This window comes from Falco cherrug, chromosome 4, assembly GCF_023634085.1.
Source record: "Falco cherrug isolate bFalChe1 chromosome 4, bFalChe1.pri, whole genome shotgun sequence".
Classification (NCBI taxonomy): Eukaryota; Metazoa; Chordata; class Aves; order Falconiformes; family Falconidae; genus Falco; species Falco cherrug.
Window position 1 is genome coordinate 74,056,364 of NC_073700.1, and position 15,036 is coordinate 74,071,399.

The 15,036-nt window shown below is 36.1% G+C and overlaps 1 protein-coding gene across 6 annotated transcripts in view; it reads right to left on the minus strand.

Moving 5' to 3' along the window:
* Positions 1 to 895: 895 nt before the first annotated feature.
* LOC102049734 (ATP-dependent translocase ABCB1) overlaps positions 896 to 15,036 on the minus strand; it is a 53,574-nt gene continuing 39,433 nt past the window's right edge. For 4 of the 6 annotated variants that reach the window (XM_055708570.1, XM_055708569.1, XM_005432139.4 and 1 more), the window contains 7 exons: positions 10,661 to 10,761; positions 8,708 to 8,848; positions 6,793 to 6,949; positions 6,150 to 6,347; positions 4,226 to 4,432; positions 2,506 to 2,652; positions 896 to 1,127 (listed from right to left, as the gene is read on the minus strand). In XM_055708570.1, the coding sequence (XP_055564545.1) occupies positions 921 to 1,127; positions 2,506 to 2,652; positions 4,226 to 4,432; positions 6,150 to 6,347; positions 6,793 to 6,949; positions 8,708 to 8,848; positions 10,661 to 10,761 (1,158 nt within the window). In that variant the 3' untranslated portion in view covers positions 896 to 920. Of the gene's footprint in view, positions 1,128 to 2,505; positions 2,653 to 4,225; positions 4,433 to 6,149; positions 6,348 to 6,792; positions 6,950 to 8,707; positions 8,849 to 10,660; positions 10,762 to 11,766; positions 11,786 to 14,522; positions 14,730 to 15,036 lie in introns of those variants that run through there. The other 2 variants (XM_027800259.2, XR_008731957.1) reach the window with 2 other exon arrangements.

Here is a 15,036-nt window from a genome sequence, read left to right on the forward strand (position 1 = left end):
CTGATACCATGTAATTAGTTACAGTCCTTGAGAGTCTTAGTCATCAGGGTGATCAGGTTCAAGAGCTCTTCAGTGAAGGAAAAAATGCTCTCCCTCCCACTCCTCCAAGCCCAGATTCAAGATTTTCACCTTCTATAAAATATTGCAGTCTTTAGAGAGATCTTAGCCCTTGACCCCTAGGAGGTGGGGGGGCTTGCAGATACTACTTTCCCAGGCTACAGTGGTGACTTGCCTTGCCCATCAGTTGTGGGTTTTTTCTTATCTGCTGCTTCTTTTTCTGTGTCATACTTAAAACAGTCTTTTCCCAGCTTTTAAGGTTGCGACCGGTAACTGACCATCAGCGAGATACTTACAGTTCAGGGATATTTGTTTACTGCCTGCACCCATATTTTCAAGACCTTTGCTGTCATCCCACGCTAAACCACCATGTCACAACGAGACATCTGGCCTCAAGCTCCAGCTGACCTGCAAGTTCTTGTAACAACCCTAATAGGCCAGGAGTGACTGTGCCTTACACAGTGAGGATAAAGCTTGAGGTTTTTTCTCGCAATAGCAAAACTATTTTTACTGTGCATGAAAATGTTTAGAGGTTGTTTACCAGACACTCCTGCTTAGTGTGATTTTGACAGAATTCAAAGCAAGCTAATATTAATTACATTTGCCTTAGCATGCTTCTACTTTTATAAGTGTCAATAGGCTTCTGCTTCGGCCGCACAGTAGAGTTGTTCGAATAATGAAAACTAGTAGTGAGAAAATGGTACTTGTTTACTTAGTATTTCTTGTTTTCATAGGACTTACGGAAGGAAGAAAGAAAACCAAAAGTATCAAGACTGACTATTGATATAAAAATAATTACAGGGAATAAAAAGCAGTATTGAAATAATTACAGTGACAATTCAGAGATAAATGCTGCCTTTAATTTACATGTTGCATGACCCACTCTGAATGTTGACCAGAGAATAGTAGATGCCTTTTTCAGCCAGGAGCTGCTGATGGGTCCCTTGCTCTACGACCTTGCCATTCTGGACTACAGCAATCTTGTCAGCATTTTGGATGGTAGAGAGGCGGTGAGCTATCACGATGCAGGTGCGACCTTCTCTGGCTTTATCCAGTGCTTCCTGGACAATCTGCACAATAAACAAACCAAAATGTGAACTATTCTGGCAGCTGTCATGAGACAGCTCAATTGCCATCTGTGAAGTAAACTGTAATATGACAGTGAGGGAAAGGGGATATCTGTGGCTTTAGTTTCCTGTTTTAGAATTACCCTGTGTTGTCAGAGTCAAAACTGTGGCAGTGGATGATGTCATGATAGATAAGAGAATGAGATGGAACCAGGTTCATTACTGAGATGCGTGGCCATAAATTATAATAGAGGACATTCTGACTGGATATAAGAAATATTCACTGCAAAGATAATTAAGCACTGGAACAGGGACAAAAGAGAGCTTGTTGAATCTCCTTGGAGATTTTCAAGGACCCTACTGGACACAGCACCAAGCAGCCTAATTTGAATTTATTATTGGCCCTCGTTTGAAGAGGAGATTTGATTAGAGACCTCCAGAGGTCCCTTCCTTGACTAATTATATATGGGAGTTCAATCAGTAATCTTAGGCCAACTATTATCAATCATACTAGTTCTCATGATTTCACAGGGGATCTCACAAATTATGTTTTTCTTAAAGCTAGCAACAGCAGAAAAACACTAATAAGAATCTCTGCTTTCTTTTCTTTATTTGTTGCGTTTATTATGCAGAATAAAATAAGAGATGAAATTTCTGTACCTAACTGCCAAATAATAAAGAAAACAAGGAATCCTGGAATTATTTAATGGCATTTTCCACTCAATCCTTATGGCTTTATGCCTAGAATTAATCAAAACTTAGTCCATAGGGTCTGAGCTTTTCAGATTATATTTGTTATAATATTTGCCTCATTGTTAGTAAGTATTTTTGTAGAATCTGTGTTGATTTTCTACAGGTAGATTGTAATTTTGTTATACCAAGATTGCAGATTTAAGATTAAAGTATTCTAGCAATTTTTTCACTGGGAGTTTGCATATTAGCCATGAACATATAGCAAGGACTGAAGATCAATGAGAGAAACAAGAAAAATTATGAAAGCAAGATTTGGCAGTTTCCCAGAAAAAAAAGTTTTCTGGCAGCATCCTCAACCTTTTCAGCTTCTTAAGTTTGTGCCTCCTGATTCAATTTTGATAGCACTTTTCTAATTGAAGCCTGAAGAATTTCAGGCAAAGGAATGCCTTTGTCGTTGCTACTTTGATCTGTCTACTGCCATACAGATTCAAAAAAATATTTTATTTTTTTTTTTGGCAATGAGGAGTAAGACCTTTATATTTGTCTGTTATTAACATTAATATGTAATGTGCTTAAAACACTGTATTTCCAGCTTTGGGCTTTAACCTATGGGAGTGAAAACTGTAAGCATAATAGAAACAAATACGGATTTAGGTTCCAGATTCCTGGCAATCCACAATCAAGTTACCTTTTCACTTTCTGTATCTAAGGCAGATGTAGCTTCATCCAGTAGCAGAATTTGAGGCTGACGTACAAGAGCTCGGGCAATAGCAATACGCTGTTTCTGACCACCAGAAAGCTGAGTTCCTTTGTCTCCTACACGGGTGTTGTATTTCTAGGAACAATATAATTAAGTTCAGATTATGAATGCAAAATTATTCTGAAGTATATTTAAGTATATCAACCCTGACACCAACCATCCATAAACTGCATATTTGATGCCAATAGCTCTCTAAAAACAGATGACCAGAATTGCTATCTGCCACAGATCTATAAATCTTTTACTAGGAGACTTCTTTGTAGCATCAGCCGTTTTGTAAATTCAAAGCAACAACCCCTCTAAGGTTGGAAGGCAACATTTTCAATCAGGAGACAGAACACCAAGCTCAGTGAAAGTTTATGACAATACTGGGGATCAAACTCTGACCTTTAACACTCCGACTTGGTATCTTAACCAATCAGTTGTTGTTGTAACCCATATTTATTCATCCTGAACTAAAAAATAGCCATGTATAAGATTGATCAGTTTCAGGCCAAATTATATACTATGTATCTATATATAGACACATAACACTTATATGCTTTATCTATACTACAGTTTTGGACAGTTATGATTTTAATTTAGTTATATCAGTTAAGGTGGACCAGTCATGTAGGTCTGTAGGTCACTGTAGTATTTGAGGTATTATATATTTGGTTGCAAAAAGCATGGAAGTTTTATGAGCCATCATTATATAAACAAGATTTCTCTAAAAAGTTTTGGAAAAAGCAGAACTCTAAGTCACTAGAAATTAAGCACGACTTGCAAGAATCATGGACTTTGGCCTTTGTATTTTTTTTGAGAAATGCAAAAAGCAGCTTAACAGGCTGAAATTGAGCTGAATATTTAGAACATACAAAGCAGCTGTTGACCTCTTTGCTTCAGGAAGTTTTGGATACAAGTTGACATAGGTTAGAAATTGATTTGTCAAACCTGCAGAACTAAAATCCATCCAGAACTAAATAATAAAACATGATTTCTATCTTAGGAAATCCCCAAGTCACAAATTATGCAAAGTTAGATGAGAAACCAGGGGAAATGTGATTAATTTTTAGTCTTTTTGAAGACTTATTTGTAAATATATATTGCTGGTCACTGCCTGGGACAAGATTTTGTGCATGACAGACCTTTTACCTGACTCAGGATGTTCATTCTTACATTGTTACGTGTTGGTCATATACACACACACACACAGAGGGGGGTGTGTGTGTGTGAAAAACTTTCTTAGTAATTTTTGAACTGTAGGAATACTAGCAATTTAAATTCTGACTAGGTATAACTGGAAGAAATGTAAAAGAAACTTGTCAGTCTAGCAGAGTCCTTTACATATGCTTGAGATAAATAGGAACATAAAAAGAAATGTTCAATTCACTAAAAAAATCCCCACCCCATACTTCCAGGTCTCAGAATTGTGGATTTTCTTCCCAGGTATCTTAAATGTTCAGGTCTCCACCTGACAATAGAGTCTCCCAGAGTGAAAATAAGTATGGTAAATGCAATTAAGAAAGGACAAGATTTAAAAATCAGTTTCAGAGAATTTTGCATCTCAGGTAATTATTCTATCCCAGGGAATCATAAATGGACACAATTTTTCCCTGCCACAGTAGGTGACCTCCATTCTAAGTATGAGAGAGAACGAATAACTTACATCTGGCAGAGAGTCAATGAAGGAATGAATATTGGCTTCTTTTGCTGCATTAACAATTTCCTCATGTGACACTTGCCGACTGTTATCTCCGTATGCAATATTTTCAGCTATAGTGCAGTCAAACAGGATCGGTTCTTGTGAGACAATACCAATCTGAGCTCTCAGCCACTGGATATTTAGTCGCTTTGCACTTTTGCCATCAAAAAGCTGAGAAACAAAACATTTTAAATTTCAGTCACGTAGCTATATGGGGATTTGAGACTTATGGTAAATTCACATACAGAAGTTGTGCAATTGCAGCTCTTTCCTTAGAGTTACCATATTGAAAGCTCATACAATCCTTTCCCCTCCTTCTCCGCTATGTTCCAAAATTCTCTAAGGGCTATTATATAAGAGTGAGGATAGTCCCTTCTGCTGCCTCAGTCCTTTTCTTTGCTTAAAGCTTTAATCAGGATTTTGAAGACAGTTGAAAGACAGGATATACTAAAGCAACTTCAAAGAACTTTGGGCAAATTTCTTTCATTTCTGTCTTCGGCAGTAAAGCTTTCCCCCATTTGCACATATATTCCCACGGAACGAGCTGATTGGCAGTAGTATTCCATTAAAATAAAGAAAGAGTCAGGTTCACTCCTTCACACATCTCTAAGTCAAGCATCATATCTTAAATTTAATTGTAACGTACTGCCTGACAATGGACAAATTTACTTCTGGATTCCTTAAGATGTCATTTGCAGCCAGTCTGCTTTATTGATAACTCTGTCATACTTCTGCTAAATTTGACTACTGAGTTACTATAATTGTCTATTAGATAAATGTCAAGAGAAATATTTTTTTTTCTGGATAGATCAGTTTCATAATTATGCAGTCATATCAACTTGGACACAAATGTACCAGGACATTAAAAGGGCTGTTACATCTCCACTAGAATCACCTAGTGCATTGCTCAGGCTATGTGTTGAGTGACATGATCAGCTGGATAACTGAAGAACTACCCCTTTCAAAACATGGATACTGGATGTGGTTAATCTACCTTCAGTAGATTAATTTCCCTTCAGTAAACCACTGTTGGTTATTTATGGATACAAGGTCAAAAACATTGGTGATGAAGTTGCACTTGGTTAAACATACTTTTGGGGCACCTATGCTGCTTCTTTCAACACATCAGTTTGCTACACTGGACTTGTTCCAACCTCAGAAAAATCTTGCCCATTACACCCAAGCCTTATTTAAGTATTGCTTTATCATTTGTGCGTATCTCTGCAGAGACAAGTTCTGAACATTCTTGTTAATCTCACCTCATCCAACCCAAACCATGTGGGTTCTTTTTTAAGCAAAATCTCAGCACATTTTACAGCAAAATGGCAATAAACAATACGGTTATATGAAAAAAAAATTATGTAAATTTGCTGAATAAGTAGTGTGGGAAACCCTAGATGTACTTAAACCAAAATTACCAAAAGTATTTACAATCTGTCACTTGGTGGGTGGGCATACTCTGAAAGATGTTTCTGACAAGTAAAAATAACGATAACAATTATTTTTGTCAATGTTCACTGTTTTAGGAAAAAACATAGATGGAAAGTTCTATTACTACATTACACAGAAGTAGATACGTGTATTTAATAACTTTTAAAGTTTTCATAACAAAAACTTCTCAGCAAATTTGTCCTAAATTCAAAGCCATCATTAAGGCTGTGGATCGGGCATATTTTTACCACACAGATCTTCCTTCATTAATATATTACCATGTGGGGTACAGGGACTTTCTGCATTATAATATTAATCCCTTTTAAATAAGGAACTCTGATGAGTCACTGCTTGTCTTTAACATTAAAAATATTTTAAAAATAAGATTAGAAATATGTTATACTCTAAAAGCACATCTTCACTTAACATGTTTACATGTTCTTACAAAAATACTTACCATTTCTCCATCAAGCGGATCATAAAATCTCTCAAGCAGCTGAACAACAGTGCTCTTCCCACAGCCACTGCTACCAACAAGAGCCAGAGTTTGTCCCTTTTCTACTTTTAGATTCAAACCTTGGAGGATTTTGACCTCTGGTCTGTTTGGGTAGTTAAATGCCACATCTTTGATCGTTATGCTTCCCCCAAATGTTTCCTATAATTGAAATAGTATCACTGTTACATCTTTAAGACAATTTGACAAAAGATTCGAATAGAGTTGCAGAAGTTTTGGGTATTTTTCCCCCACTGAAATAAAGTTTTGCATTTGCTGGAATACTGACTTTAACTCTGTGGTCCAAATCTTTTGAAGCTGTAAATTCAAAGTACAGAACTGAACTGTTTTGAAAATGCTCATAATTCTGCTAGTTGAACTCCACACAAATTGTACCTTAACCAGATTTTCAAAACAAATAACCTTTAGTCCATGTGGGCAGAAGCTGGACTCACAATAGAGAACTTAGTCCATGTTGCATTTGGATAAGGTGTCAAGAATACTTTGAGATAAGGAAATAATCAGAAGGAAAAGAAAAATCAGTTTGAAGGAAGTGGGAGGAATATTGTCCATAAATAATATTGCCTGTTACACATGGCTTACTTACAGGTTTCTCTCCTTCCTCGCTGTAACTATCTATTGAGGGTACTCTTTCAAACAGCAGAAACAAGTGGGCTGCTGATATCTTGGCTTCGGCATAGTCTGGAGCAAAAGAGCTGGTTTGTCCTAATGCCATTGCACCAAATACAACAGCTGAAAATACTCTGAAATCAGGAAGAAAAAAAATTCAATAAAAGGCAATGAAGAAAATGACAATGCAAATGGGGCTGCAGTCAATTTTTTCTTTTATTCATTAGAAAAAGGGGGCTAAATTAAAAAGAGTAATGTATTAACCAAGTATAATTATTTAAATACTCATTTAGCCCCAGCAATTTGTTTTCACCCTCTTTTAACTATGTGAGATAAACAAGTCTCCATTCAAAATCCAATGTTTTCGTTACTTATTACCTCTAATTTCTGTAATGATTAATATTGATTAACTATATTTAGTCTCAACTGGGGCTAGAAGGAAAGTGGTCAATGGATGGTGAAATTGTTACTCTAATCCTGTTCTGCTGTTGCTGTGGTTTCCTCTCTATGGTTCAATGACCTCTGGCAGTTAGTGATTAATTTTTAAGGCACCAATGAAAGTAAGAAATCAAGCCTGTAACATGACAATGAAGATTTAATTTGCTATCACAGCTCTGCTGGAAAAAGTTTGAAGGGTTCGCAACACCAGAAAAAGGCTGAAAACTACACTATTATTTTTTTATGGTGAATGTAGATGTACCTTTGCAGGCTATGAGACTTCTTAGCCTGTTTAAAGGCAAAGTAAAATAAATCCATTAATTTTTATCTTCTCTCATCAGAGTTATATAAACTAATCCATTTTATTCTGCATTTAAACAGCCTAGAATGGCTCACATAGATTTGGAAGGGATTGCCTGACCTAACACTAACTGAGCTACTGGAAGTTCACTCACCCAGCTGGCTGGAGGTGTTCAGCAAGCAGATGGAATGCAGACACTTTTCAACATCTTACAGCAAAAATGAGCTGTGTTAACTGTCTGTAATCAGGTTGCCCACAAAAAATTGGTATGATTGGCCTTTCTTAGCTATTGAGGTCACTGATATCCATACTGGTAGAATCTCAATCTTTTCATACTTGTTTCCATAGGCCTGTATTGAGCTATTGACTCTTAAATTCTAAATTACATTTCTTCTTATTTTATATACGATCTAGAAGAATGGGACTTTGGTTATGATAGGGGCTCTTAGGTATTATGGCAAATGATTACATAAACAGTCATTATAAACCCAAAATATAAAAGTAAGAAGCTAAGGATAAGCTAAAATTTCAAAGTGATTCCTTTTAATTTTTGTACCTGTCTAAATTAAAAATAAAATCCTCCACCTGACTATGAGCATGTACCGTACTCTACATACTGTTCTTACATTCATGGTTGATGCTTTCATTTCCCACATGAAATTGGTTCATTTAAGTGCACAAGCTTCTTATATGAATGTCATCTAAAATGATTTAGTTTTCCTTCCCTTATAGTGAACAGCATCTGCCTTATGGAATCCTGTTCTCCAATTATTTGACGTGTATTTTAGAGAGGATCTCAAATTTCTATTAATAAACCTGACATAGAATTAAAAAAGACACTGATGACCTATTCTTAAAAAGATTTTTACAATATGATTATGCTTCAATGAACAGGTACGACTATGTCTTTTGTAGAATATACAGAGAAACTCACAGCTACATGGATGATAAGATTGGTGAGAATAAACAAAGTGACATAAGTAGGATACTGTTTCAACCTCTGGAAAACATAATTGTCCCAAATAAATACAGGAAAGGAAATCCAAAATCAGGTCTATCTGAACAGATCAGACTCTGTAGTCACCATGATTATCGGCTTTGTAATATGCTTTCATTACATTTAAGTACAGAAGATTGCGAAGGAGATACTTACAAAAACACATCTTTATACTCCATTAATCCATTCACCACTAGATAGGCACCAAACCGGAAACAGCCAGCATAGGTAAAGAACATCATTGCTTGCGAAAGGGAAAAACACAATCCAAATATATGTGCCTTCTTCACAGAATTTCTGTAAGAAATAATGGATATTTTCACAAAAAATCATACATAAATCCTAGTATGCAAAAACCAATTAATTGGCTTCAGATGATACTGTTATGAATGGGAAGTGTATTCATGCTTAAACAATACAATCCCTTGTCTCCTATTAGGCTGTGTCCAAGAGAAAGTTAGTTTTGATCCCAAAATTTTATTTACTTCCAAGAACAGCTTGTAATATGCTGGTGCATATAGTGCAAAAACAGCTGACACCATAGATGCTATCTATAATCATTGTCTTAGCGTCTCACAGTTTTAAAACACTTTAAAGTTCTGTCCATGATTACCACTTTGAAGATGTAAATAACATGTTGAAATTGTACTACTGCATCACATAAGAGTGGAAAAAAAGAGCAGAACTGTTAACTTACCTTCAGCCAAAGCCATATTTTTGTGACATTTTTTCTTTACTTGCAATTTTATGTAAACTGAATAACAAAGATATTAAAGTTCAATATTATATGCCTAAGAATCTTTATTTTCAATTTAATCAGTCAAAATTCCTTTCTCAAATAAGATGAAGCCTGCAAGTATGATGCAGAGATTAGATTTTGGATGATAAAACTATGCCTATAACTAAAAGCAAGGCAGAGAGAAAATTTTCTGTAACTATGAACGATACCATAAAAAAAAGAAAGAAAACTGTTTAATTTTATTAACACTAAGTCACAACAGTATGGTTCCTTCTAGAAAGAACCCAAACCAAAACATACAGAAGCCAGATTCACAAATATGTTTGTTTTTTTTTTATTAAGAGGCTGTTGTGACTTCTCTTTTACATAGCTGATTTGTGCATTAATTCAGGATAACAGAAGGCCTAAGCTCAATTTTTATAAAATAGCAACTCTGCCTAATCAGTGGTTTAACGTGCACTGAAATATTAACTGAAAAACACGTCCTATCTCTTCCAGACAAACTGACCCATAGGGCAATAAGCTCTTACGTATATTAGAACAACATTAAGATGAAAGTCTTGGAGCAATCCCATCAATCCCTAATCATCAATGTCAACCCTGAAAATGGTTAGGCATCATCCTGCAAGTTGTGAGATACAGACTTGGAATCCAGCAGCCTGAAAAAATCCCTAACTAACATCTTTTATGTCCTGCACTATGCTCTAACCACTCAATTATTATGGTGGATGTATTAGCAGCACCCCTACTTCTCTCCCATCATATCTGTGTACATATGCTGGCATTTCCTTTACTTTTCTCATGGATGTCTGAAAAGGAAATATTTCATTCTAGAACAAATAAATCTTTAATTGACAGTATCTTTTTAGTTATTCACTTGAAGACTTTTTAATTTTTATTTAGAACAGGTATAATTATATTACTTTTTTTCAGCCGCAAACCAATAAGTAATTACACAAATGTTTTCGGTCCTATTCATACTTTCAAAAATGGCTTAATGCAGTATTCAATTTACATTAAAAGGCATTTAATTAAATATCTGGAACACTTCAGGTGGGAGGTTAGATTAGATGACTTGCAAAGCTCACTTAGAACTAACATTTTTCCAAACCAAGTGACACTGCGATAGAAAATACCAATATTATCACAGAAAATTAATTAAATCAAAGAACAAAAATGTTGGCCGGTGGTTACATTTGTTAATAAAATTATGTAAAATATTTACATTATATCTAAAGTAATTAGGTTTTACATTATATCATACACACTAACAAATATCAATGTTTGTCCAAGTAAATATATGTAATTTATTCTATAATTTGAAGACAGATTTTTAATTTTTTTTTTTAGCTTAGTTATTTTTATTATACCTGTATGGTACCTGCAAGCGTTCCCCATACATCAACTCAAATTTTCTTTCTCGGGTCAAACTAACAACAGTTCTAATATTTTCTATGGCTTCTGTGGCAATCTGCAATAGAAACACAGAAGTTTTAATCAAAACTTAAGATTAGGTTGCAATTTCTTATTCTAAGCTAATAATAAGATTCTGGTGGAATATGATATTGATTGTTTTATAATTGTTATTAAAATCATGGAGCTTTGTTATCAAAAGCAAGCATTTTACATGTTTATTTTTACGACAGTGAGATTTTCTGATAAGACCTCTTTAATGTCCTCCAAATAAGTGAGGAAAAACCATTAGAGAGCAATGACAATTATGGAGTACATATTCAAATGTAAGAAAAATGGCAATTTAGCATTCAACTTCCAGTCCGCTGTGTTTGGGCTGTAATTGGAATATCCAGGTTACATATGGGCCTGGAGCCTAACTTAGATCTCAGCAGTAAATATTTGATCTGACCAATAACACCTTCTTTAAGCTTACAGATTCTTTAGACTTGAGTCATTTGCATACACAAAGATACTTAATAACATTTGAAGGCAGTAGATGTATGCCTACAAGGAAGCAACAGATTCAGGGCTTTTAGGTAGTCTGTTAAGTCTACGTAGATGCCCAGGTCTTCCTCAATGACCACACAATAAGCGTAGGAGCCTGTATGGTCAATTCAGTCCATATGCACAGGGTTTTGTTACCAAGAGACAGACAATGTTTTTTTAACATCCTAAAACTTACAGAAGCTCAATCTTAACATTATGTTATATTTTAATTTTAGAAAGCATAGACTAGATATGCATTTATTTTACATAATATGGTTACTGCATTTGGTATATTACATGGCTCATATTTTCCATAAAGCTCTTTGAGAACCAGTTCTTGGGAGAACACTGTGCTTCTCTGGACCTAGGATCCTGAAACTCCCTCTGTTGCCGGCTCATGCCTAGAAGTCCTAGAAGTAAAATCCCTGTTCTATAGAAATCTTTCTGAACTGAGCATGTATTTACAGAAAAAACAGGACAGAAGCTTCAGGGAGAAGCATGAAAACTTAATAACTTACTGTACTACTACAGGCCTGTCAGTCTCACTTCAGTGCCTGGTAAAATCATGGAGAAGGTTATTGTGGAAGTTATTCAAAAACATTTGAGAGACAATGCAGTCACTGGCCATAGCCAAGATGGGTTTACAGGGGCAAAGTCCTGTTAACTAACTTAATTTCCTTTTATGACAAGGTCACCCATCCCGTTGACCAAGGGAAGCCAGTATATGTGGGTTTTTTTCATTTTAATAAGAGCTTTGATACTCTCTCACACTATTCTTCTGGACAAGATGTCTGGCACACACCTAGAGAACTCCATAATATGTTGCGTGAAAAATTGGCTGATGGGTTGGGCTCAAAGGGTTTTAGCAAAAGGCATTATATTCGGCTAGCTGCCAGTCACTAGTGGGCTTCCATAGCACTCAATTTTAGGACCAGTGCTCTTTAAAGTTTTTATAAATGATCTGCATGCAGGAGTTGAATGTGCACTAAGTTTGGTGATGATACTAGATTAGGAGGAGCTGTGGACTCCCTCGAGGGTAGAGAGGCCTTACAGAGAGATCTAGTTAGACTAGAGAGCTAGGCAAATACCGACCATATGAAATTTAACAAGAGCAAGTGCCAGATTCTGCACTTGGGACAGGTTAATCCTGTTTATACACACAAATTAAGGGACAAGAGGCTGGAAAGCAGCCCCACAGAAAATGATCTGGAGGTCTGGGTTGATGGCAAGTTGAATATGAGTCAACAGTGTGCCCTGGCAGCCAAAAGGGCTAATTGTGTCCTGAGGTGCATCAAGCACAGCGTAGATAGGTGGTTGAGGGAGGTGATTGTCCTGCTCTACACCGCAAGGGTGTGGCCACACCTGAGTACAGTGTGAAGTTTGGGGCACCTCAATATAAGAACATCAAACTATTAGGTATGCCCAGAGGAGAGAACCAAGATGGCGAAAGGTCTCAAGGGCAGGATTTGTGAGGAGCGACCGAGGTCACTTGGTTTGTTCAGCTTAGAGAAGGTGAGGGGTCTTTTGCAGCATTAATTGCAGTCTACAGCTTCCTCAAGGGGAGGTGCTGATGACCTCTCTCTGGTGACCAGCAATAGGACATGAGGAAATGGAATGAAGCTGCATCAGGGGGAAGTTCAGATGGGACATTAGGAAAAGGTTCTTCACTGAGAGGGTGGTCAGTCTCTGGAACAGGCTCCTCAGGGAAGTGATCACAGCACCAAGCCTGTTAGAGTTCAAGGAGCGTCTGGACAATGCTTTTAGTAATATGGTTCAGTTTTAGGTAGTCCTGTGAGGAGCAGGGTGTTGGACTCAATGGTCCTTATGGGTCCCTTCCAACGTGAGATATTCTATGATTCTGATTCTATGAATAGAATTAAATTCTGTTCTGAAAAGTGATCCTGTATGTTATGTCTTATAGGACACCAGAGTTATGGCAATTCATCATGCAGTTCAAATGCCTACAATTTAAAACAGAAAAACGAATAACCTCTATACCCTGCTACTTTTATCTAAGTTATCTAAACCACAGACCTGAAAGGATTTTTCTTCATAAACTGCTACCAAAGATTTTTAAACTGTAGTACTGTTATCCGTGTTCTAAAATATAGGGATATAATTATCTTATAGCCTTAGTAATGTTTGTGCCACTGTTTAAAACTTTGCACACAACTAACTTATTTATTTGAATGTAATACACAATGTTAATAACAAAGAAATGAAATAGGTTTTATTCTTCTTAGTTATATTGTCTCACCAATACTCACAGGAGTAGTCATCTTTTTTTGTTACTAACATAAGTTCAATGACCCTCTGCAGAAAGCAAATTTTCCAGGTAAAACCCTATTTTCACTGAAGAAAACTGGGGTTTTTTTAAATGGTAATTGAATAAAATGTCTGTAGTCTAGTGCTTGCTTAGGTTGCCTTGAGAGAGGAAATTCATATATTGGCAAGAAAAGAAAGCATTTTGCTTTGCAAAAAAAAAAATCATATATTTTTGTGCTAATTTTTCACAATCTGCTGAATTAAGAAAGTCTCTAGTGCCTATTCCAAGAATTGTCAACCTTTTTCTGTTGTATATTACAACAAAACAATATGAAATAAACATTCAGCCATTAGAAAGAAGAAGCAGAAATGTAATCAGTTGAAAGGAAAGGAACTGCATCCTTTGGTTTGTATGAAAAAAAAACATGGAAAGATCGTTACAGTTTCCTGTGGACTTGGAGGGACAAAAATGTTTTTCAGCAACTTTCTCTACAAATGTGGTGGAAGGAAATAAAACCCATTTAGCAAATAGGAGTTACTGGGGGGGATGTCATATTAACACAGCTCAATTTAGGTGTCTAAGATACCAGTGTAGTCAATGGATACCTATTCAACAGAACTAGAAAGCAATTCAGCTGCCTATGCACTATATGCCTACCTGGTCTCATTCTCCAGGATCGCTGGCTTTAAGTGAGAAGGACTAATTCCATCACCCACATGCAGGTGGCTTGTGCCATTGGAGATGCTCTAGGATACTCAACACATTTGGGTAAGGAATGGCCGATAGAACATAGAGTAGACCCATACCCTTCTGAAATGGCAGCTGGAGGCCACCCAGATACTAGGGCATCTCCAATAAGTATAAGGGGACATTAGACTGCTAGCACATATGCAGATACATACATTTAAATACCAAATCTGAAGATTAATATTATTCCTTATGTGCATGGCCTTAGATAAGTTATTTTCTTTTCAACAGCTTTTAAAAACAGTAGGACATAGTAAGGGATTTTAGAAAAGCTTTACCTTGAAGAAAGCAATATCTGGGAAGTGATGAAATAGTTGTTCTGTCGCAAAAGGATTTTTGGAATGAAGTGGCATTAAATGCCTTCATCTAATTTCTTAAACAAGAGTCTAGCCTTCTTGCTTTTCAGTTCTCATCTTTCTCTTCCACTCAAGAAATAAAGGAATGGCAAACAGACTCAGAAACCAGTGGATATATACATATTATCCCTGCAAACATTAATAAGATGAAAGAGAAAAAAAAAAGAGCAGTATAATATATGTAAGACAGATGACATGCCAAAAAGGGATGAAAGGGAAAAAAAAAAAAAAAAAAAAAAAAAAGAGAATGTCAAAATGAAGAGGGTTGCACAATAAGGAAAACAGAGATGGTCAGAACAGGAAGGAGAAAGAACGTGCCTGAATAGTGCTTAGCACATTCTGGGGCTTATCAATTATTAAAAAAAAAAAAATATTGGTGAATAATGTAAGCCTTCAATTATTATTGAAGAAGTGTTATGCTCTGTAGGTCTACCAG